At 41.1% G+C, this 25,000-nt stretch overlaps 2 protein-coding genes across 2 annotated transcripts in view; both read right to left on the reverse strand.

The window, feature by feature from the left end:
- Positions 1–1,420, reverse strand: part of prkcsh (protein kinase C substrate 80K-H) — a 14,635-nt gene extending 13,215 nt beyond the window's left edge. Inside the window, exons 1-2 of the mRNA XM_027166564.2 lie at positions 1,247–1,420; positions 873–973 (exon numbers count right to left, since the gene is read on the reverse strand). Coding sequence (XP_027022365.1) covers positions 873–957 — 85 coding nt within the window. The 5' untranslated portion in view covers positions 958–973; positions 1,247–1,420. The remainder of the gene's footprint in view (positions 1–872; positions 974–1,246) is intronic.
- Positions 1,421–3,017: 1,597 nt separating this feature from the next.
- The window catches only part of pde4a (phosphodiesterase 4A, cAMP-specific), a 69,292-nt gene continuing 47,309 nt past the window's right edge, over positions 3,018–25,000 (reverse strand). Inside the window, exons 4-15 of the mRNA XM_047807886.1 lie at positions 24,549–24,619; positions 24,029–24,078; positions 20,991–21,103; positions 15,331–15,424; positions 15,024–15,187; positions 14,827–14,925; positions 14,522–14,686; positions 14,319–14,418; positions 13,884–14,038; positions 13,668–13,790; positions 10,624–10,806; positions 3,018–6,718 (exon numbers count right to left, since the gene is read on the reverse strand). Coding sequence (XP_047663842.1) covers positions 6,236–6,718; positions 10,624–10,806; positions 13,668–13,790; positions 13,884–14,038; positions 14,319–14,418; positions 14,522–14,686; positions 14,827–14,925; positions 15,024–15,187; positions 15,331–15,424; positions 20,991–21,103; positions 24,029–24,078; positions 24,549–24,619 — 1,800 coding nt within the window. The 3' untranslated portion in view covers positions 3,018–6,235. The remainder of the gene's footprint in view (positions 6,719–10,623; positions 10,807–13,667; positions 13,791–13,883; positions 14,039–14,318; positions 14,419–14,521; positions 14,687–14,826; positions 14,926–15,023; positions 15,188–15,330; positions 15,425–20,990; positions 21,104–24,028; positions 24,079–24,548; positions 24,620–25,000) is intronic.

The following is a 25,000-nucleotide window of genomic DNA, read 5'->3' on the forward strand; positions in this document are numbered from 1 at the left end:
GTGACCAATCACTGATCAGAACTGCATCCCTGTGACCAATCACTGATCAGAACCGTATCCCTGTGACCAATCACTGATCAGAACCGTATCCCTGTGACCAATCACTGATCAGAACCGTATCCCTGTGACCAATCACTGATCAGAACCGTATCCCTGTGACCAATCACTGATCAGAACCGTATCCCTGTGACCAATCACTGATCAGAACCGCATCCCTGTGACCAATCACTGATCAGAACCGTATCCCTGTGACCAATCACTGATCAGAACCGCATCCCTGTGACCAATCACTGATCAGAACCGTATCCCTGTGACCGATCACTGATCAGAACCGTATCCCTGTGACCGATCACTGATCAGAACTGCATCCCTGTGACCAATCACTGATCAGAACCGTATCCCTGTGACCAATCACTGATCAGAACCGTATCCCTGTGACCAATCACTGATCAGAACCGTATCCCTGTGACCAATCACTGATCAGAACTGCATCCCTGTGACCAATCACTGATCAGAACCGTATCCCTGTGACCGATCACTGATCAGAACCGTATCCCTGTGACCAATCACTAAGTATTTTAAAGATCAGTTTGTGGTGCCGTAATCATAAAGACAAAATATTTCTAGAAGAAATCAACTATTTGATAAATTAATTGTGATCTAATCATATAAAGATTTTCTTCATGTATCCTAATGTGTAATTTTATAGAACAATTAGATAGACAGACAGACAGAAGGATAGAAAGCTAGACAGACAGACAGACAGACAGACAGACAGACCAGTCGCTGACGTTATAGTGTGACTTTCTGGGGTATTTTATTATCTACCCTGAAGGTCCTGGTGTGATTAGGTGTGTTGCTGTGTGCCTTACGGGTCAGTGGGACTCCCCGAGGTCTCTGCACCTCCACAGCCGTAGCTGAGCCCACAGCCAGGAGCAGGAGCAGTGTGCAGCTCATGAGGAACAGATAATAACTATAAACACGTAAAGAACAGTTTAAAAAGCGCTCACGTTTATTCATCACTAAGTTAAGACTAAACCGTGTAAACAAACCAGTTTAACACACAACAGTTATTATTTACTCCTCTGTTTGTACACAGAAAATAAACTAAAGCTAATCTGCTAGCTAAAGTCACCTCGTCGAAACAAACAGTGTTTAACTTATAATAATAATAATAATAATAATAATAATAATAATAATAATAATAATAATAATAAGGAAACAGAGGTGTAATTATTCTACTCACGGTGTTGTGGGTTTGTAGAACCAGAAAATCTTTATCAAGAGCTTAACAATTAGCACAAAATAACGACTCTGATCATTCAGTATCCACTTCCGGGGCGACCTCAGGGAGAGATGACGTGCACTGCGGTGTTGTGTTCTGATTGGTGGAAAGTGTGTGTGTGTGTGTGTGTGTGTGTGTGTGTGTGTGTGTGTGTGTGTGTGTGTGTGTGTGTGTGTGAGAGTGTGAGAGTGTGTGAGAGAGAGCGAGAGACTGCGTGTGAGAGAGCGAGAGACTGCGTGTGTGTGTGTGTGAAAGAGAGAGAGAGAGAGACTGCGTGTGTGTGTGAGAGAGAGAGAGACCGCGACTGTGTGTGTGAGAGAGAGAGAGAGAGAGTGAGTGAGAGAGAGAGATTGCGTGTGTGAGAGAGAGAGCGAGAGAGCGACTGTGTGTGTGTGTGTGTGTGTGTGTGTGTGTGTGTGTGTGTGTGTGTGTGTGTGTGTGTGTGTGTGTGTGTGTGTGTGAGAGAGAGAGAGAGAGAGAGAGAGAGAGACTCTGCGTGTGTGTGTGTGTGTGTGAGAGAGAGAGAGTGTGTCTGTGAGTGTGTTGTGTGAGTGTGAGTTTGTCTGTGTGTGTGTGTGTCTGTATGTGATTGTTTGTCTGTGTGATTATGTGAGTGTGTGTCTCTGTCTGTCTGTGTGCGTGTGTGTTTGTCTGTGTGTGATTACGTGAGAGTGTGTGGCTGTCTGTGTGATAGTGTGTGTCTGTGAGTGTGTGTCTGTGTTTCTGTGATGATAAAAAATTGTAGAAAATATAAAACACACCCATTATTTCTGATCATATTCTATTCTGTAAATGGTTCCAACTTTGAATGCCCAGTTCAGTAAGTGATGTCAAATCAACATGTGTATGTGTTTGTCTTGGATCAGCCATCATACAGACATGTTCACCTGTTAAATCTATACATAAGGATGTAAATATACGTCACACGTCACAGTTAGGAGATGATCAGCTGGCCGATCTCAGAAACCCCTCACTTGGCTCATGTTAATAGTATCAAATGTCTTCATGCCTTAAGCCACAATACTGGATCATCTCTGCAGGTCTGTGTGAAGTTCCCATCACTCTGGGTTTTGCCTTCCAAGCAGTCCAACGATGGCATAAGGTGTTTAGATGTTAAGGTGATCTGACAACTATTGAAATCAGTTGTGGAAAGCAGTATAGTGACTCAGTATAGTGTAGGAAGAGTCAGTGAAAGAGGAGAAAGGGTGTACCGGTGATTTGTCCCGTTACTCGCTGGGGAGAACCACAACTGGTTTAAATGTACCTTTAGAAACCTGACCTCCTTAAATGAGGACTACAACATCACTGTGGTGACAGCTTGTCCCTGCATCTAAAAACCTAATTAATTTATCCGGCAGATAATTATTCCGCTCCGACAGACGTCTCAGGCTTTGTGTGTGGGCTCAGGGTGTCTCCATATAGATGAAGTCATGTGTAACCACACATGGAGAATTTGATGAGATAAATAGTATGAACAGTGTGTACATTGCTGCTCCAGAACCTTTCAGCATCCACAACATGTTTTGTCAAAAATCATACAAAAATTTTTTGTTAAAAATCATCCTTTATTTGTATTTTGAACACACTTTACAGTACTGAACAGTGAAACAAAAGAAAAATATACTGATATATATTTATATATTTGTTTTTCATATTATATATATATATATATATATATATATATATATATATATATATATATATATATATATATATATATATAGTCATTTGCTTATTAAATGCATTTTATTCACAAAATGACACCTCAGTTCTCTCAGAGGACAACCTTTCATAAAAATAATATAATATAAAATAACTTGGACACATTATACACATTACAGCAACATCATTTACAAATATTACAATCATTTTGTGTTTTTTTTCTCTTTATAATATCATCATTTATTAACAAGTAACATAGTGTTTAAAGCCCAGAGAGTCATTCCATAAAGGATTCTCATCAGAAGAAAGTGACTTAAAGTACAAATAAACCCTTTTCTACTCAAGCCACAATCTTAATTAAATCAGCCTGTTACAGACTGTTCCATGAAAAACACCTTCAGTCAAACTACTGTAAATCTCATGACTACCAGCCTCTACAATGTGGATTATTACTGCAGAGTAGTTCTTTTTTTTTTTGTCAGGTTGCAGGGAGAGAGTGCCGGTATTGTCCAAAAGTTTGGGCTCAAGCCATGAGAAGTGCTTACCTTGTGCAAGTGTTATTGTATCCCTTTAAAAGAATAAATCTACACACTGTTTAACCCAGACCAACCTCACAACCTAAAATAAAGTGCAGGATTTTAATTCACAAATGATTAGACTGCCCTCAAACAAACGGAAATATAAAACAGTTTGTGATTGTAGGGTTTGTTTCCTCCTTAAAAAAAGGAAGGGTCAGGGAATGAGTGTGTAGGGTGTTTTTCTGCAAAGTTCAACCATTCAAATAAATTTTTTATTACAACTAAACGTAATAAGCGCTCAGTGATAATGAGAAATTCTGAGTGATTTTTAAATGTACAGACTGACAATACAATATATACAAAATAAGCAGTGATATTAAGTCTAATATTTATATTGTCTTGTAATCAATTCTTCGATATCACAATCACCAACCAGCATGATACAAAAATAAAAACTGTACACAAACTGTCCAAAGAAAACTTTTCCTTTTGATATATTCAAAAAGAATGGCAGCAAGTAATTAATTTCTTTATAAGAAACGATTGCTACAGTATTGTGTTAAAATGGCAAGAAGTATTTGTTTGCTTAAGAGCTTGCCTCGTTAACTAAAAGCCACAAACAGAAGCATTTTCTTTTGTAACATACACAAATGTATGTGGGGATGTCATCGATTCATTAAACAGATCAACCTCCCTTGGGGTTACAAGTCTATAATCCACCAATTAGATGCCAGTTAATTAAACATCCAGACAAACTTATTACAAACCATCTACCAAGGTACCGAAGCCATAACGTCTGATCACATGCATTATTTTATGTATTCAGCCAGGCATGTTGTTACCTTGTTAGTATTGGTGTAACCTCAAAGTTCTGTTGCAATAGGCACGCACCTGAAGCTAAGGTACTGACCAGCAGAAACCAGCTTGTCCCCACATCCACAGAGAAGTTTTCTCACAATATACCCACCATTTCTCAGTCAACTCTTACATTCAGAGTCACAGACAACCCATTATTTTGATGTAGGCTAACTGCAACCTAGATTCAAAGACCCTGGTGAACATAAATGTGATCATTTCACGTTGACATATGTATATAAGATAGATGTATTTAAATAATCATGGGCTATGCCATGAATATAGCTAATATTACTAGTAATGCGGACTAAACAGTTGACATTTGACAAGGTGTACAGACAAAACACAAATATTCTGGGATCTCTCATGAGCCTCAGGACAGTCAGCATAGTGCCACATACAAAAAACCCTGCATTGTTAAGGCATAAAAACATCAAACTCAATAATGGCTGCATGTGACTCCCTGCATTCAGTTTCACTGGATCAATTGCGACTCTCTACCAATCACACCCCTCAGCCAAGGTATTAGTTACCACCCGTTCCTTTGGTAAGCCAAAATGGAAAAGTTTATTGGCTGTGATGAAGCATGGCTGCATTATATGAGCGGGTGAAAGTGAATCTGTGCTGCTATTGACAGGATTCTGTGATTTCCACTCTTTTCACAGGACCATCCTGAAATGTAATTCAAAAGAAGGCAAAATCATAAATTCCGAAGAATAACATGGCTTATTCTCAAAAAGTGACTATCCTTGTTTGCATTAAACATGATAGGAGACAGTAGACCATGAGCAACTCTCATGGCTAGTTCCTTAATTCAGTCCCCAAAATGTTCGACAAAACGGAAGCAACCAAGGAAGACCTTACATAATAAAATGAGGTTTTCAACACAATAACAGAAAGGCTTCCAACATAGACGCAAATCATGCACAACAGTGTGAGAGAGAGAGAGAGAGAGAGAGAGAGAGAGAGAGAGAGAGAGAGAGAGAGAGAGAGAGAGAGAGAGAGAGAGAGCTTAACACAAGCAACAATCAAGAAATGAAGACAAAATTACACCACTATCCCACGATGCATTGCTTCACGGCAGCTCCAGAGCTGAAGCTGGTGGTTCAGAAAGGCACGTGGCCATCTCACACTGGTAGCACTCCTGGTAAAGGGAAAAATAGGGGCCAGACCTGCACCACAGGTCCAGTCTTGTGCCACTTCAATCCTCATGCTTCCACTTCACCATCCTCCTGCCTTCAAAGCAGCAGCCAAAGCCTCTGCTTCTGTGCAGCAAGAGCAGACTTACAGCTTTATTTCCGACAGAAATGGAAAATAAAGTCACTCTTATTTAACTAATCATGTAATTTCTGAGTCTCTGTTAAGAATGCAGTAAAAGCTGTTTCTGAGCAATAAGACTACTACCGAGATGGAAAATTGTTGGTATTCCTTTTAAGATGGCTTTTTCCAAAGAGATCCCAAATCCCTTCAAAGTTCCCCCAGGCTTGTGCACATATCTGTAGTGATTTGATTATTGAAACTGTTTTGTGAATGTGTGGTTATGCATGTTTATGTCTAAATGTTGGTTTCAATGTGCATGTGTATGGGGATCTACCAAAATTCCAGAGTGCTACATGGTCTAAATGGCCCATTTGAAACACCACTAAAACTGTATTCCTCCATGCAGACTCTTACCTTCTGCTAGAAAAGGGCCCAGCACCCATTCCAAATCTACAGTTACTGTGTGAATTACTTCTCTGATAATATTATATTCTTCCCTTTTTTTGAAAAATAAAATAAAACATTTATTGAGTTGAGTGAAGAAATATTGTTTTGTTCATGGTATGGCCATGAAGAAGAGGGTAAGGTACAGATAAAAAGAGAGTTCTCACGGGACCACCTGCACTCCTGCGAACGTCCTGATAGCTATAGAGCCTCACGTATCCTCAGCAGGGGAGAAAGATGACTCCTCTTCCTCCTCTGCCTCCTCGACTGGACTTCCCTCTGAATGTCTTTCCTCATCTTCTTCTTCCACCACTGACTGAACCTGCAGTCGCCTCCTCCCCCCTCTTTCTACTGCCACTTCCTCCTCTTCATCACCATCATCCTGTCCTCCCCCAAGACTCTCCCCTTCCTTCAGATCCTTTGGCACCTCCTGCTCAGTGCCACCTATATGATTGTGGTTTGGCCCAGCCTCTGGATCTGGCTCATCTTCCAAGGTAAGCTGGAACTGAAACTTGTCTGTGCAAGAGGCAAGCTCGTTGTCTGCGATTGGAGGGGGTGAGGGGCTCTGGGGAATAGTGCTCTGGTACCAGTCCCGGTTGTCCTCAAGGGTGTCCAGGATTTCCTGAGCGTCAGGGTGCACTAGGTCGCCCCAGGTCTCCCACAGAGGGTGCACAATGTAATCGATAAAGCCAACCTTGACATAAGAGATAAAAAGGTGGGTTATGAGGTTATGTGAAAGTGCGACATGGCAGGTGCGGATTTGATCAAACATTATCTAGCATGAGAGTATGGCTAAGTTAACATTAAATGCACATCTCCTGACGTTGGTGTTACAGTGGATCAGTTCAAATCATTAGAAATTGAAATGCAAATTAAAATTTTGATTATAAAATTTCATTTGCTTGGACGTGTGGCTAATTTTTGTCAATTTATTCAATTCCTGGATCAGGCTAAGAAGATGAGGCTGTCAGAAAGCTTTCCAGATCCCAGCCCCTGATAACCAATAACCACTCAGAGAACAAGGTGAACATGGATCATTCATTCATTTCCTACCGCTTATCCGAACTTCTCGGGTCACGGGGAGCCTGTGCCTATCTCAGGCGTCATCGGGCATCGAGGCAGGATACACCCTGGACGGAGTGCCAACCCAACCCAACACACACTCTCATTCACCCACACACACAACGGACAATGTTCCAGAGATGCCAATCAACCTACCATGCATGTATTTGGACCGGGGGAGGAAACCGGAGTACCCGGAGGAAACCCCCGAGGCACGGGGAGAACATGCAAACTCCACACACACAAGGCGGAGACGGGCATCGAACCCCCAACCCTGGAGGTGTGAGGCGAACGTACTAACCACTAAGCCACCGTGTCCCCCTTTATTTCATCTTCATAATTACAAAAGGGGTTAATTTTGAAATAGGTTTTCCTTTTGTGTCCATTAGTTATTTCTTATGTTGCCCTGCTGACCTTGGAGGTAGATGACTGAAATTAATGTTTAATGTTTATACAAACAGATAACCCTGTAGCACTGGTGCGTAAGATGACGGACTCATCGGCTAATATGGATTTAGTCCTAGGGTAAAAAGAAAAACCCCCATAATGCACAGGGTTGGATGTCCGCTGTTTGATATATGACCAAAATCAAAACTTGCCTTAAAATAGTCTTCAAAGTCTCTTCAACAAAAAGAAGCTATTATTGTAAGATTATTTCAGATATTTGACCTTATGGTGACTCTGAGTCTGTAACAAAGATAATTCCATAACAATCCTTCATTCTAACAGTCTAACATTCAACCTTCATTTACTTCTGTGATAACTTACTAAAGAGAATCTCAGAAACATGCCTTCTGGTGCTTTAAGTTTTCCTTATCTGAGATGTTCTGCGCTCAAAGCATCACAGTGCAGATGCTGCCATGCTACTGTATGATTGGTTACTGGTAACTGTTTGTTAGCTACACCCCATGGACACAAAGCTCAGAAAAACATGTACAGTCTCAGTTATATTCTAGGGAACATACCAACCTGGCAACAGACATAGCTGAAACTGGTGATTTTGAACCACATCTCTAAGGCTCAAGTCCTTCAACAGAGACATCATTACAAGCTAGTGGACAGTCATTCCTGTCTAGCTCCTCTGGGACCATGTCCAGTCACCATGTCCAGTCACCATGTCCAGTCACCATGTCCAGTCACCATGACCAATCACCATGACCAATCACCATAACCAGTCACCATGACCAGTCACCATGACCAGTCACCATGACCAATCACCATGACCAATCACCATGACCAATCACCATGACCAATCACCATGACCAGTCACCAGGTTCAACTCCAGTCTCAAAAATGTCTGCAAATAAAGCTAGGTTGGTCTCTAGCAGCCAGCACATGCTGTGGACAGACTCGAAACTAACCAACTCAAAACAGCAGCTCACAGCAACAATAATTTACAGTGAGTCAATGCAAGAAGTGCTGAGAAAACATCTGCCTTGTTCTAACCCTCAGACTCTCTAAATTAATCTTGAAAAGCCAAAGCATGCCGGGGTCACTGCTAGAATTTCAAAATACGCATTACAGTGGTTTACAATGGGCTCAGTTTACATCCATCCATCAATGTAGAAAAATCAAATATCATACCATTTTTTTTTATCTGCTGTAGTGCTACAGCCCCATTTAAAACTATGGAGCACCAGTAGTTTATACAGTATAAAATTATTCTTCTGCATAGTCAGCATGAATTACATCCAGTTTTAGGTAAGTCCAGAATTTCCACATAAGAGGAATGTCTATTATTTTTAACATCATGGAAACATATTACACACATATTCCAAGATAATAAATGCATCCCATAATTATCAGAGAGGGATTATTTAAAATAAATAAATAAATAAATAAATAAATAAATAATAATTTAAAAAAATCTACAGTTAAAATTAACCATCAATTCTAAACTGAAGCATAACATTAATAATGAACTAACTTATATTACATCATTAGAATAAATATAAAATTTAAGAACTACAAACATCCTTTGCAAATCACTTAATAAACTATTCTCTCAAAATGGTGTAATATGTTTCCAGTGGAACAGAAAAAGGAAAAGGAACAGATTTGGAAAGTCTTTCTTGCACAGTCTATTTTAAAGGCAACAAATACCAGGCACTGATTTAGTATTTTATTAAGTTACCAAAAACTAATTCATTATAAGATTACTGAGAAAACATGCTGTACTAAGTATATTTAGAGTAGTGAATACAGTCAAAACCTGGTCATGCACAGCCACATACAACCTGAACCTGTACACAAGAAAGGACAAATGGTTATATGTCCATAAGTATGTGGACACCTGAGCATCACACACATACGTGTTGTTGAACATTCCAAAACTATGCTCATTAATATGGTAACATTTATACTTTTAAATTATATGTAATGCTGCTTTGTGACAATTTGTGTCCATTGTTAAATGTGCTACACAAATAACACGGAATTGAACTGAATTGAATTATTTATATTTATGTTCATTCAGCTACAAGAGCATTAATGAGATCAGACACTGATGGTGTAAGAGTGAGGAGGTCTGCGGTTCAGACGGTTGGGTCAGAGTTAGGACTCAGCTAAGCATTCATAAATATTTTACAGCCATTTTGAAAGGGATAATGTTTTTTTTTTTGCATCCACCAAAGTTCCCTGAGCTTGTTGTGGGATCTCCTTCTGGTGCTGGAGTCCCTTAAGGCTCCTCGTCACAACTCTAGGCAAGAGACCAAACTCAAATGGGTGTCTCCGCAAATGGTCTTTTTGCTAGCCGTGTCTTTAGTAAAGTGGGAGATCTGCATGTCCTGGGGATAAACTCGCCTCGCATGTGGTTTTGGCCAAATGACTACGATGTACTTTTTGCTGAATTCAAGAATTTCACACAAGTCACCTTGAGTAATAATAACTTATAGCAAAGCTAGATCATATGTCATTAGCTGATTAGGTCTTAGCATCTGTACACATGTGCAGTTGGTGAGTATTATTCACAGAACCCAGCTACACAAGTAATAGACTCATTTTTCTTAAAATGGCAATGAATTTTTCACAAAGGCTGTGACTGTAAGCATGTTCCTATATTATCATTTAACAAGCTTAATATTTATTTCAAATTATTAGCTCAGGAAGTTCACTGGCCCAGATTCTCCCATGAAGCTGAGGCAGGGCTGTCTAGTGATACTCTAAACACTGTTTAGTAATAAAACGTTAAACTGAATTTTTATAAAACTTGTACAATTTTCTTTTGGAGAACATTTATTTCAGAGTGATAAAAACATGCACAATGAACACACAAGTAAATTGTTTTTAAAAAAAAATGAATTAAAGGATGATTTTAATTCATCAGAGATCTGACATCCCAGAAAAACGTCTAGTGCACATCCTGTTCGTATCTGCATTTGTATTTGTTTAGAACACATTATCTGTTTAATCTGTGTAATGTATTCATATTCAGTTGTATCCCTAGCGTGTGTGTGTGTGTGTGTGTGTGTGTGTGTGTGTGTGTGTGTGTGTGTGTGTGTGTGTGTGTGTGTGTGTGTGTGTGTGTTTCATATGTACCTGACTCTTTTCCACAGATGCAGTGTGTTTATCGCACATGGGACTGATCTCCATCCCACGCTCACGCTCCTTGTCTCCCTGCTGGAAAAACTCCTCCATGATGCGCTCTGTCCACTGCCGGTACACCGCCAGAGGCTTCGTGGGGTTGCTAAGGTCAGCACAGTGCACCATGTTTCTCAGGACCTACACAGAAACATAACATACACATAATATGAATATCATTTAACTATGAAACTCCTCTTTTAAATTCAAATGCCCTCAAGATCCAATAAACAACTACCACCATTCCAAGGAAATCTTATTTATTATTCATCTATTGAATTTTAATACAAGGAATATATTAAAGCCAAAACTAAGTTCATGTTCACATCATTGGTTTCTAACATGTTTGATTTCACTCACTCTCTCACTCACTCATTTTCTACCGCTTTATCCGAACTACCTCGCAGGATACACCCTGGATGGAGTGCCAACCCATCACAGGGCACACACACTCTCATTCACTCACACACACACACACACACAACGGACAATTTTCCAGAAATGCCAATCAACCTACCATGCATGTCTTTGGACCGGGGGAGGAAACCGGAGTACCGAGGCACGGGGAGAACATGCAAACTCCACACACACAAGGCGGAGGCGGGAATCGAACCCCAACCTTGGAGGTGTGAGTCGAACGTGCTAACCACTAAGCCACCGTGTCCCCCCCCCCCCCTTGATTTCATTAAAGTGAAATATACAGTATTGACAATTAGTCAATATATTGAAAAATATGTTGAAAAACGGATAGTTTGTACTAATACTCTCACTTATTACATACATAAAGCTCTATTAACACATGTAAAAGACCACAAGGACAAGTTATAATATTCCTTCCAGCCACATTCAAATGGATCTGTATTACAAACCAACCCCTGATAGAGCTTCTGATAAATTCATAGTGTATTAAAATAAAGGCAGCAGGCCTTAGTCTGTCACTTGTTTCACAAATGCTGAAAAAGAAATGATTTGTACTAAGCTCCAAAATTATCGGCATCTCTCAAGAGCAGGAGTAAGATTGATTCATTTATAAAATGAACGATGATTTCAATTCTTCCATTCAAAATCTTCAAACACCTAAAGGCCAAATTTGTGTTTGATGTGTCAGATGAGCATGATGAGGTGTTATTACTGTACATTAATCTCATGTTACACTGGTTCAAAGCCCAGACTGTTAGGTCCTGACAAGAGCTATCACAAGACATTGGGGACATTTGGACAGTGTTGGTCCTGTTGTTAAAGAAAAAACAATGAAACATGTTTTTTGTCCAGTGAACTTTAAAAGTATTCAGAATATCACCCTAGTATTTAAAATATTACTTATACACTCTCAGAAACCTTTTACATCTGAGGTGATACACACATAGTGAACATAAGCATTTATCTGGCATTAAGCACAACAAGAAACATATCAAAACATTTTAGGGAGCTATTTAGAAAGATTCACAGCAGAAACATTTCCTGAGAGCAACCCATTAAATTCATCACCTGAAATCACTAAATCTACATTTGGAGTTATGTTGTGGTCAGAACACACAGAAAGTATCCAGTCTCATGGTTAAATATGGTGGTGGATCAATGATGTTATGGATGTTATGATATTATGGAGTCCTCTCATGTCTCTGCTGGAGATACATCATCACACTGGAGCTGTGAGGCAGCAACTATTCACACTGTGCCACAGTGCTCCACATTAAGGCCCAGTGTTAGGTCCTCTTGTGTTCTGCTATTATAACTACTCTCCAAGTGAAGCCACAGCCTCACATGGGTTTTTATACCACTATTATGTCCATGTCACTCGTTCACAACACATTCTCTCTTCCCTCAGACACTCATCTTTCTGCTCAGATCTCAGTTCACCTGGTAAAACTCAATCTTTTGATTCTGCTGGAGTTCCCCAACCCACACCCTCTCCTCAGAGATTGCACCCAGCCATGGGGTAGTTCTGTTCAACCAGCTATTCATCAGGGTGGTCTTGTTTTTTCCCCACTGAGGACACTCATGAGCCTGTTCAGTGTCTTGTCACCTTTAGATTGGGCTAGTTTAACCAGCTCACATTATACATGCTGACCACTCTGTCCTATGATTTACATTTATGACATTTGGCAGATGTTCTTTTTCAGAGCAACCTACATTTTATCTCATTTTTATTACCATGACCACCCTGACCACATGACCAACTGAGCATGACCACCCTGACCACATGACCAACTGAGCATGACCACCCTGACCACACGACCAACTGAGCATGACCACCCTGACCACATGACCAACTGAGCATGACCACCCTGACCACATGACCAACTGAGCATGACCACCCTGACCACATGACCAACTGAACATGACCACCCTGACCACATGACCAACTGAACATGACCAACTGAACATAACCCACCCTGACCACATGACCAACTGAGCATGACCACCTTGACCACATGACCAACTGAACATGACCACCCTGACCACATGACCAACTGAACATGACCACCCTGACCACATGACCAACTGAACATGACCACCCTGACCACATGACCAACTTGACATGATCACCCTGACCACACGACCAACTGAGCATGACCACCCTGACCTCATGACCAACTGAGCATGACCACCTTGACCACATGACCAACTGAGCATGACCACCTTGTCCACATGACCAACTGAGCATGACCTTGAATCAGTGGTCCACATCATATGATGCTACATGAGCAGCAGTTCTCAAATGAGCTAGGATAGGAAATAAGATAGGATCGAACTACCTAAATGCAAATTGTACAATTGTACTCCAGGTATGATAATGGTGTCTGTCTCTTGTGTCTCTTGTGGGATGTGGTACTGATCAGAAGGTCATTGGTTCGAATCCCAGGTCCCCCAAGTTGCCACTGCAAGGGCCCCTGAGCAAGGCCCTTAACCCTCAATTGCTCAGGTGTATAAACTGAAATAAGACAATGTAAGTCACTCTGGATAAGAATGTCTGCTAAATAATGTTAATGTTATGTTACCTGTATGCGGTCGGTGTAATGATCAAGCAGTAGCACCCCTGAGCTGGTCACTTTCTTAGTCTCTACCATGGTCTTTAGATCTGCCAGTAAACTCATATGCTTGGACATGTCTGTTGCCAGTACCTTAAAGGACAAAGAAAACAGACCATGGGTCAGAAGAAAAGTAAAAATATATTTGTAATTGTGTGGAAACACATCGTGTCACCAGTGCCTCACCATGTCGATGACCAGCTTGCGCAAGCTCTGGCGTTGTCTTTTGCTCAGGTTCTGGAAGATGTCACAGTTGTCTTCATGGAGGAGCTTGAAACCCACAGCTAAGTGATGGTTTTCTAGAACTGACTCGTCATTATACATCAGAGCCAGCTCTGAGTCTGCAAAGACACAAATACACAGCTCAAGCAGATGAAGCCCTCGAAACATACCAGTGTTTGGATTGTCTCATTACAGATTCCCTTCACTGACACTAAGAGACTCGACCACTGTTCCACATGACATAGAGCTCCATGAAGACATTGTGTGTCTAAGGTTGGAGTGGAAGAACTCGAGTGTCTGCCTCTACTGCAGCTATAAATCCTTTCATTAGGAGCTTATTTATAGTCATGTGATCATGCTGTTATTCGTATACAGTACAGTTCTACAGTGAGGGCTTACTGGTATTAATGAGAAATTGATTGGAAACTCCAGGATGGTCCACATCATGGATGGCAGCAGCAAACAACGCAGCCAGAATTTCCAGATCAGTGAAAACAGCCTGTTGAAGACACAAAATCAAATTTACTCACAATATATCACGACTCATGCCAGCAACAAATCTGTTGGATTTGTATAATTGCTATGAGAAGAGCTGTACTTACGTCCAGTGCCGGCGTGGATAACAGCACATGCGTTGACTGTGTGACGTCGGCCGCATGCAGACTGTTGTGGTAGGCCACATTGGCGTGGTAATGATCCTCTAGCGTCATCACATAGGTAATGAACGTATCCACTGGGATATGAAATGTCTTCAGCAGATCACGTTCCTTGGGTAAAGACCAACAAACAGCATGTTCTGTGGTGCACTGGGATTCTCCTAACATCATATTAATCAACCAGTTTCTTGATGAATACAGGTACGTTCTACAGAGCTACAGTAAATCCAGAACTTTAACAGCTCAAGTACCTGGAAGATGGCAAACATGATGCAACTCAGAGGTCTGTTATTGGAAAACTCAGCCACTCGGAAAATATTAAGGCCCCACTTATTCAAGTCATCCAGCTCCTGCAGAAAGCATATACAGTTTTTTTTAAGCATGATAAGCACTGTCTGGCTTATCTTGCTTAAAGACATTTGTGTGTGTTAGCTAAGGCAGTTTGTACCCTGGCCAGTGCGTCCTCGTGCTCGGTCTTGATCCCAAATCGTGGCAGGGCCTTACTGGTCAGACTGGAGCTGTGTGTAAGCTTCTTCACACCACTGATATGGCACATGGGCTTCTCACGCTCCCGCAGGGTTGGGGACGGGATCTCCACTTCATTTTGCTTGTCTGAGGAACACAAGGAGACCTCAGCAAGGCTTCAAGTTAATTTTAATATTTGGTGAGACAAGACAAGCTGGAGCTCCTTGGAGTTAAAAATACCAGAGGAATCGGGCTGGATTCTGTGCAACATGAGGAGCGAGTTTACTCACCTAGGAAGGTAGTGGAGATGTATTCAGACACCTGGTTCCCTGAACGACTCGTCTCAGACAGATGCGACAGCTCTCTGTTTAGCATCCTCTTAAACTGAAGGACAGATGTAGGAGAATGATTAATGTCTCTGATGAACACTAACATTGGAGGGGTGGATGATATTACAGTATTTATCGTGATACCTGGTCTGAAATACTGTACAAAACTATATGAAAATTACAAATGTGTTCGCATCGGTTACAAATCATGAGTACAGGGTCTTTTCTTTAGCATTTAGATACTTGTAATTAATCATTATATATCTTTCACAACAAATAGAACAGGACACCAAAATCCTCCTTGTTTCTAATTTGTATGCTAGAAATGTAAGGAAGTAAAGAAGCCATTGAAGAAAAAAATATTCTGGTTATGTAACCTTGCTATGACCTTATCAGTACAATGACAATAGCATATAAACCCTACAAACCACTCATTCATGAGACATCTCTCTAATAATCTCAGACAGACGACATGACAATGGAATGGTTTACCAAAATAAAGTTTGTAAGTGCTGGAAGATAAAGCCATGAATTAGCATTTTTAATGCTACATCATAGATGATATTTTAATGAGAATACCGGTGAAGCCTTTAAAATGTCTAAAAGATATTTTTATTTATTTTAATTTTTTTGTGAATAAATGAAGCTGGAAGAATCTCTCGAAGCTTTACCAGCTCAGACTGGGGTTTAACAGACTGGTGGTCTGATTGTTCAGCAAAACATTTCTGTCACCAATAAGCATTTTTTACTTAGCAGTTCATTAAAGCCAATTAGACCAAATCAAATGTGATTAAAGGAGTCTGTTGAAATCAACTCATTGTGTGTGTGTGTTTGTGTGTGTGTGTGTGTGTGTGTGTGTGTGTGTGTGTGTGTCATTTGTTATTGTGTGTGTGCTTGTAATGTGATACACATACGTCTGTAGGATGTGATAGATGCTCAGTTAAACCCATCTCATCTCTGATGTTACTTTCAAGTCAATAATGTCTATAGTTAGGGAAACTTTTATCAGACCAATCAAGCAGGCCGAGGACAAATCGGTGAACTGAAGCAATGGCAGGAGCAGCTATTTGTGGCCAAATGCTAAGACAAAGAGGAAAATGTATATATAATGTTTATACATCACTATTTTACTGTTAGGGTTAAATAAAAACACAGCGTAAAAGACATAAGCAGACCCGACAGATTCGCTGTGGGATTCGGATGAGACCTCAGCGCGGTCCCACCGCCTGGTCCTTCACACATTACAATCTCTATGGCAACCAGCAGGTTTCCTTAGCAACTGTCTCTACACACTCCCTCCTGCGGCAGTACAGGAGCGAGTCAACTGGTTGGGTGACAGTCAGAGAGAGTAGGCAGGTGTCTGTCTTTGACCTCCTCAAGGTCATCGCTTATACAGCAGTTCACTCTTTCTCAATCTCTCTGCTCTTTCGCTTTCTGCCTCTAATCTTTCTCCAAATCATGGAGCTTTTCCATGGATTGTTTTATTCCTTTTTCTTTCCACTGCTGCATCCCTGCACAGAGCTGCTCTATCTGCTGCCTCTCCTTCTCTCTCTCTCTCTCTCTCTCTCTCTCTCTCTCTCTCTCTCTCTCTCTCTCTGTTTCATCTTTTCCCTTTGCAAATAACTGATCCTGATCAACTCAGCGATCATGATGCCCCTCCAAATTAGACTGTAGCCTCTTATATGACTAGACATAAATAAAAAGACATGAGCAAACTGCTTCAAAACACCAAAGACTTTTTCCTAACCAGTAACAATACTGAAAAATACCATAAACTTCCAAAAGTCCCTTATCAAGGTCAGGCCTTTCATTTTATATAAATATAATCACTATAAGATAAAATATCAGGATTAATATAATAAAGAAGGCCATCGTTAGAATTTCCTCATTAAAGATTTGTTAAAGATGCTCATATTCTGCCACTATGTTTTTTAGCATGTTTCCTAAAGAAGGCCATGCCATCTAACTCACTCATCCATGCCATCTAACTCCCACTGCCATTAAATAAGCTCATCACCATTATACACTAGCTAGAAGAACTGAAATAACTTTCAGTTCAGGTCATAACGATTGAATTGGCTCCCTAAGGTCTGAAGTCTATAGGTTGGGCAAGTTTTTCATTAAGAATCAATAGACCTGACCACCTGATGTAAAAATCAGTCCAAATGAAGACTGTCACAACAAATAAATCTCACGTCTTAAAGACACAACTGAAGAAAAACCAGTGAAATGCTCCAAGGAGAACAAACGATAACCATCCGAGGAGGAGGAGAAGTAAAGCACTTAATATTTACTGGTGTAGTCTGAGTGCTCACAGGTTGTAAAAGATGGACAGACCGAAAAGAAGGAGAGAATGAGACAAGACAACCATTAAACAACAACAATTCTTCTCTGTGTCTCAGACATGCGACCGATCGGATTCACAGCTCAGAGACCATCTGAAGACCAAAACAAACACCTTGTAGACCATAAACTGCTCATGTACCATAAATCTGTGAAGCAAAGATGCTTTTGAATCGAAAAGGCTTCTGTATATCAAACTAATTACTGGTAAACAAGGAGGATGCTGAAAAAAAGATCAGATCAATATATGGTGTGACTGTTTGTCTTTACAGTGACATCATTGCATTTCATTACTGCAGTGTTCACTTAAGGTTATTAGATTATTAGGAAATAAGCTGTTATGTCGTACACAACTTTGCACATTTCTGCAGACTTCAGCTGTTTCACTTAAACATGTTTCCAATTGAAATGTGCTTTATTACTTAATATCTTTTTGTCTTTAACAACAAATAACATTAATTTTCTTATTTATTCAGTTGGATGGTTGGTTCTTTTACATTATTTCTTTATCACAATGAAGGTTTGGATGTCTATAATTTACACTGATATAGAAACGAGAAAGACAGACAGTTAACACAACATTTAAAGGTTTTATACTGTATGTACAGCATCTTATTATTAAAAACTTTTCAGATCTCAAGTCTAACCAGACATACTTAACCTTCCTCACCCTTGGTGTTTAACCCTCCTAATGAGGTGACACACCTCTCTCCCCATGTGGCCTAGCAGGCCTCTACTTCTAGTTCCTACCTGGTCCCACCAGCCAATGAGCCAGGGTTTGGAGCAGGTCTCACAGAACAGGTCCATCAATGGGCTCCTGCGCTCTGCGGCCTGCCCTCCTCCCTCCAGTCCTCCAACTGCCCCCAGCTCCAGCTCTGCCCCTGCTCTGCCCTGCAGGCTGCTGTAGCTGGAGGAGTGGGGCAGACGGTAGGCTGCAGGGCCAGGTGAAGGTCCAGGTGATGTGGCCGGTTCGATGGCCTCCACTACACCCATGCTGAATGAGACCGGTGGCACGGGCCTCTGGCACAGGCAGGAGGCACAGTAGTGCAGTGGGGCTGGTGCAGCACTTGTACCCCAGCGGCATGCGGGCGCAGTCAGGGTGTGCTTGCTGAGGCCACAGCCAGCCCCACCAGGCCACTCCAGAGTGTGGATTGGCAAGATTTCAGGCACCCAAGGGCTCTTCCTCTCTGTTTTTCGGTCCCTAGGACTTTGACATGCAGGTGTTAAGTGCAGGGTGAGTTGTAAACGGCTCTCCAGGAGCCGCCTGGATCCGCAGTCCGAGAGGGCTACATTGCTTCCCAGCAAGAGAGCAGAGCTGACCCAAATCCAGCCGTGTGGGGAGGGAGGAGAGGAGAGGAGTGGACCAAGATGGAGAATTCCGGAAAAGACGGATCGTCTGAAGGGCACGAAGAGGAGAAGGCAGTGGAGAGCAGGATAGAGACAGTGTAGTGAATGGAAGAAAAGTGTGAGGATGGATGTGTGGGGAGACTGAAAGGTGAGTGAGACCAGAATGACGATGATGGATTAGACGGAAAGAGCGAATGTGATGACAGGAGAGGATGGAACAAAACAACACAGCCAGCTGGCTACTAACAACAACATGATCCAAAACATACACAGACACAAACAGACAAGCAGTACAAATGGAGAGAAGAGGGAAACAAAAATAGAGCCAGGGCCTTTAGCAGTTCTATTCAAGCATGGGTCTGGAAAATCAGCTTGTCTTTCGCTCGCTGTCCTTGGGTCTGTTGCCCCTCCCCCACCGCGGAGCTCTGAGTCGGGCCCCAAGTTGCCACGGTGTGCACCGATCCTGTTCCAGCAAAGAGCTTAAGCTGCAGCTCCTGTCTGTCCTGCGCAGTCGCCTCCCTTTAGAGCACCAGCTGCTTGAATCCTCACACAGATATGTCTGGCTAACTGATCCAGCGCTGCCTGTTACTGAATCTTCAGTTTTGTCTCCCTGGATGCTGTAGACAGCTCCTGCAAGCTAATAAGCCTCTTCTGATGGGAGAGTGCATGTGTGTTTGTGTGGGGTGAGTGTGCGAGTGTGCACTCTTGATTGCGCATGTGCAGCAGAGGGCATGTCAGTGTGTGTGGGGGAAAAAAAAGAAAGTGTCTGTGTGTGTTTGTGTCTGTGGGACTGAGAGGGTGGCACTTAGTGTGTATAACTTTGCAGACATTTTTATCCCAGTAACGCATAAGCACCAGATTCTGTCACAGAATCTGATGATAGAAACAACAAGCTTCCTTCTTTCACCTGTCAGCCACGTCCACACTGTACAATTACACAAAGGAAAAGAAAGAACTGCACTGACAATTTCAACCCAGCTGTTTTAGAGCAACAACAGAAATGAGAAAATGATTGTATTTCTTTAAGAGAGAACGGTAGCAAAGAGAAGTAACAATTTGTCATTGGCTAATATGGAAAGTGCATGTTCTGTAGTCACCACAGTGAGCCAATGATGGAGCAGGAGAGGCAGAACCTGCTGCAGTTCCATAGCAACCAAGGTTAAAGCTTAGACAGCATCAGGACCTGAGAGCACCCTGTTCCCCACCCCTTCTCTCTCTCTCTCTCTCTCTCTCTCTCTCTCTCTCTCTCTCTCTCTCTCTCTCTCTCTCTCTCTCTCTCTCTCCTCTTCAAGCCTTCCTCTATTTCCTTTTCTTTCTTGCACTCACTTTTCTCTCCCCTCCCTCTTCTAAAAGCCAGAAGCCAGAGTATAGACGACACTGGCAGGCATTCACACAAATGCTCATTTGGTTGCACACACTGTATAATGTTCAGACAGTTCAGTAGAGAGAGAGAGAGAGAGAGAGAGAGAGAGAGAGAGAGAGAGAGAGAGAGAGAGAGAGAGAGAGAGAGAGAGTGTACTCAGTTGGAAAATATATTGTAATCAGTTCCTCATGCTAATGAGCACCTACACACAAAAACTGGCAGCTCAGCTTAAAATGGAACAACGTGTGATAAAACAAACCACAACTAAACTTTCAGTTTCTGCAGTCTTACATTTCTGTTTCAAACATCTGAACTTTGGTGTTGTAAAAGCATTGGAGCTAATAAGCTGGAATCTCGCTGTCCACATGACATTGTAGAGTGTCACTGCTATACAGTCACTGTTACTTCACCACATGAGTGTAACCCTGACCAGGAGGGATTAGATACATGCAGACATACAAGCTGATACCAGACCAGAGGTGAAACTGTTCACGTGACAACCAGCTGAACGGATTGTAGGAATTGTGTAGGAATCATGGCAGTGGCACAAAAAAGGGGGAAAACACACCTTGTTGGAGGCCATTTCACTGACAGAGCGATGTGTCTGGATGGTCTCCAGTTGGTCCAAGCACCAGTCCAGCTCCTCCAGGGTCTCCCGTGCCAGCTGTTGGTATGTCTCTTCTGTATTACAGACACAAGGATAGTTACAACATTAACAAAATTTTACTTACATATTTGACCAATGTTATATCACCGTGCTGAACCCCTTTGTACAGTCAGAAATCTAACCAGGAAATATTCCCTCACCGTATAGCTGACATTCTGAAAGATCTATGACAAATTTTACCCAACATATCACTGTATAACTGCTGACCTCTTTTACATATCAGAAATACAGTAATGACATCAATACGATACTGATACGATACAGAGAAAAGAAAACACGCCAAAGACAGTCCAATAATCATACAGAGTGTAGAGCTATGATATAAAAACTACCTTCATTATCAAGGAAAGTCTCTTGGTATTAATGTTTCCTTAACAACTTATTATTTCTGTCTATTAGTATTATTTACTACATTATTTTTGTAGTGATGCAGCACATGATGCTTTTGGGTTCTGATACACAGAGTTATCCAGTACGCAGGACGTGCTGCTCAATTCTGTGATCTTTTTCACTTGTGACTATATAACACACTATGATCACACTAATCACGCTAACCGATGATCATAAACATGCATTATGACTGAATACAAGCTCATACAGTGAATTAATCTCATCTTATTTACATTCCTGCATTGTCGGCCACTTTTACATTTGTAAAGTTTAAATTTGAAGTTTAGATATTAGATAATAGAAAAGCTTTATTTTAAAGGAGCACAGCAGTGCAGAGTCCTCAAAGTTATCACATCTGTCTGAAATATGAGAACTGATCATAGATTATAATATTTTTATAATTCTATATGTGGTCTGGTGGAAATCTGATATTACAGCTTGTGGGTCTGAAGCAAAATATACAGAATCAGAATAAAGTTAAAGATCTGTTTCTTTGCCTTTACACCTTTACTGCTCACTACCACATGCACACACTTTTGTTTTAAATGAACGAATGAATAAATAAAAACTTTTATTGTCATTGTATTTACTGTATACAACGAAATAAGGAGCACTGATGCTGTCTGGTGTTAAAAAACAAAACAAAAAAAACATATAAGCACAAACAATAAGTAAGACATTACAATTTTTCAATATATACAACAAGTGACTGAGTAATGAGATTTTACACTGAGCAGTCTGAGTAAGTGTTGATATTATTGCTCACTGGCCTCTGTGTAGATAGAAGTACACATTAATAAGGAATAAATATCTATAGTGGTTGAGTGATGAGATATTATTGCACATTAATTATGTTTACCTTCTGCTCTGTGTTTATGTTCTGTAAAGCTGCTTTGAGACAATGTCTATTGTAAAAAGCGCTATACAAATAAACTTGAATTGAATTGAATTGAAAACATTGACATTCAGCATTGCACATCGTTTATGCACGAGTGTGCATTAGTGCAAAATGAGTTTAAAGTCCTGCTAGCGACTGTTTTCCTGAATTCCACCCGGTGTGGAATCGTGCGAGCTCCTGCAACCTTTGGTTTATGTGATTGACAAACCTCCAAGCCTGGTATTTTATGGGAAGCTAAATTATATTTGAATACAGTATTTGTCAAATCTCTCTAACCATGATTGGTGATGGTAAAGGACAGAAAGTCTTTGTCTACACATTTAGAACTTTTAGGCACTTTTTTTAACTTTTTACTACAAGTAGATTTCAATCCCACCTTAGATTATTAAGTAATGTAATGTAGAGTGGTTAGAGATGAGACAAATACAGGACAATCCTTAAAGGAAACCTGTTCCAGTCTGGAAGAGATTTAACCCCAAAGACACATATCCCAAAGAGTTTTCCAAAGACTCCTGTTCTATAAGTTTTATCCCAAAAATGTCATATCCAAAAGAGTTATTTCTCAAAGTGTCATATGCCTAAAGCCAGTAGTAGTTCTTATAGTGTTAATGAACCATTTGTCACAGGAAAATAAGTATTTTGGGGAAGTGGTAGCTCAGTGGTCAGGGTGTTGGCCTAATAATAGAAAATTGGAAGATTGGCAGGTCGTGAGATCAAATCTTCGGGCCACCAAGCTGCCCTTCCTGGGCCCCAAACCAAGGCCCTTAACCCCCAATTGCTCAGCTGTATAAGTAAGATAACTGTACGTCACTGTGGATGAGGGAGTCTGTCAAATGATGTAAATGTAAAATTTTGCACCGTCAGTTTGTGTGAATCAAATGACAAAGATACCAATTAATTTTGACTCTAAATTGTAACAGTAAATATGTGGAAAAGTTCAAGGGGTAAAGCAAAGCGATGTATGACGGGTACTACTGCGACAAGAGGCTGTTGCTAAATGCACTCATGTACTCAAAAGGCACTCTCACATCCTGCTTAATTATGTACAGCATGCAGCTAGATATCAGACTGAATGAAGAGTAAAGTCAAATATAAATGAACAAATAATACCCACATGCTAAAAACTCGGGCAGCTGTAGTTAGTAAAAACAGATACTGTTTATCCTAAACTTGTGTAAATCACACTGAACAGCTCTAGTGTTAGTGCTCGTGAAAAGGGGTTTGGCTCCCCATCATTACGCTTTAAGAGTGGCATCAAGGGGGGTTTTGCCATCGTGTTAACGTTTATCTTCCAGCCTCAGCAGAACAGCACAGGCTCTAAACAATTTGTAATTTATTTCCATCATGGGGGCAAGCTACTGAGAGCTGTTTTTAGTCTGATTAAAGAGTCTGGTAGGCCTCCAGCCCCTGGTGCCCATATGGTTCCACTGCGTCCGGTGATATAATTCATTTTGTCCTGGCAGCAGTGCTTACAACAGGAAGCGTGGTGCAAGTAAATGTGAGAGACAGTGTGTGGGAAGAGTGCTAGTGTGTGTGGGAGAGAGAGAGAGAGAGAGAGAGAGAGAGAGAGAGAGAGAGAGAGAGAGAGAGAGAGAGAGAGAGAGAGAGAAAGATGCTCTCCAGTGACTAATATTTATTACAGTAAACATACCAGACAGCGTTGCTGGTGGAACTGTAGATTGGCTTGTAACTGGCGACCTCCTGTGGACACAAAGAGAATTGTAGTTAGCTTCATGGATGAATGCTGCCCCCTGCAGGGGTAAACACACTGACACAGAAACACAAGCTCTCTCGAAGTGATGGATGTAAACAAGCTGGTTTTGAAGGAGCAAAATAAAAAAGACTAGGTTTGGGTCAAATTATTATTATTATTATTATTATTATTATTATTATTATTATTATTATTATTATTATTATTATTATTATTATTATTATTATTATTATTATTATTTGTTAACTATCCTCAAAATTATAAATAGAAATAAAACTTTATGACACAGCTACAATTCCTTCTGCATGTCAAATTATGAATTGTTCTATAAATCATATGCATATGGCATGTTGGGCTGAGAAACTGTTCTACATCACGCTGGACGGCTCTGCGTACGCAGTGTGACACATGAAAGATGGCAGAGATGAAAGTAAGACTGATTTCTAGACATTGCACTAACTTGTCAGTAGGCGATGTGACATTGGCAAGAATGGTGAAGTTGCTTCTGACAGTTCGGAGACTGGCCAACACCTAGGAGGGGGGGGGCAGAAGGGGGGGGAGAGGGAGGGAGAGAGAGAGAGAGACAGAGAGAGGGAGGGAGAGGGAGTGTGTGTGTGTGTGTGAGAGAGAGAGAGAGAGAGAGAGAGAGAGAGAGAGAGAGAGAGAGAGAGAGAGAGAGAGAGAGAGAGGGAGGGAGGGAGAGAGGGAGATTGTGTGTGTGTGTGTGTGTGTGTGTGTGAGAGAGAGAGAGAGTGAGAGACAGAGAGAGACAGAGAGAGAGACACAGAGAGAGAGAGAGAGAGAGAGAGAGAGAGAGAGAGAGAGAGAGAGAGAGAGAGAGAGAGAGAGAGAGAGAGAGAGAGTCAACACCGTCTCTAAGTCTGAATGTACTTCCATACAGAATCTACACCA

This window comes from Tachysurus fulvidraco, chromosome 24, assembly GCF_022655615.1.
Source record: "Tachysurus fulvidraco isolate hzauxx_2018 chromosome 24, HZAU_PFXX_2.0, whole genome shotgun sequence".
In the NCBI taxonomy this organism is placed as follows: Eukaryota; Metazoa; Chordata; class Actinopteri; order Siluriformes; family Bagridae; genus Tachysurus; species Tachysurus fulvidraco.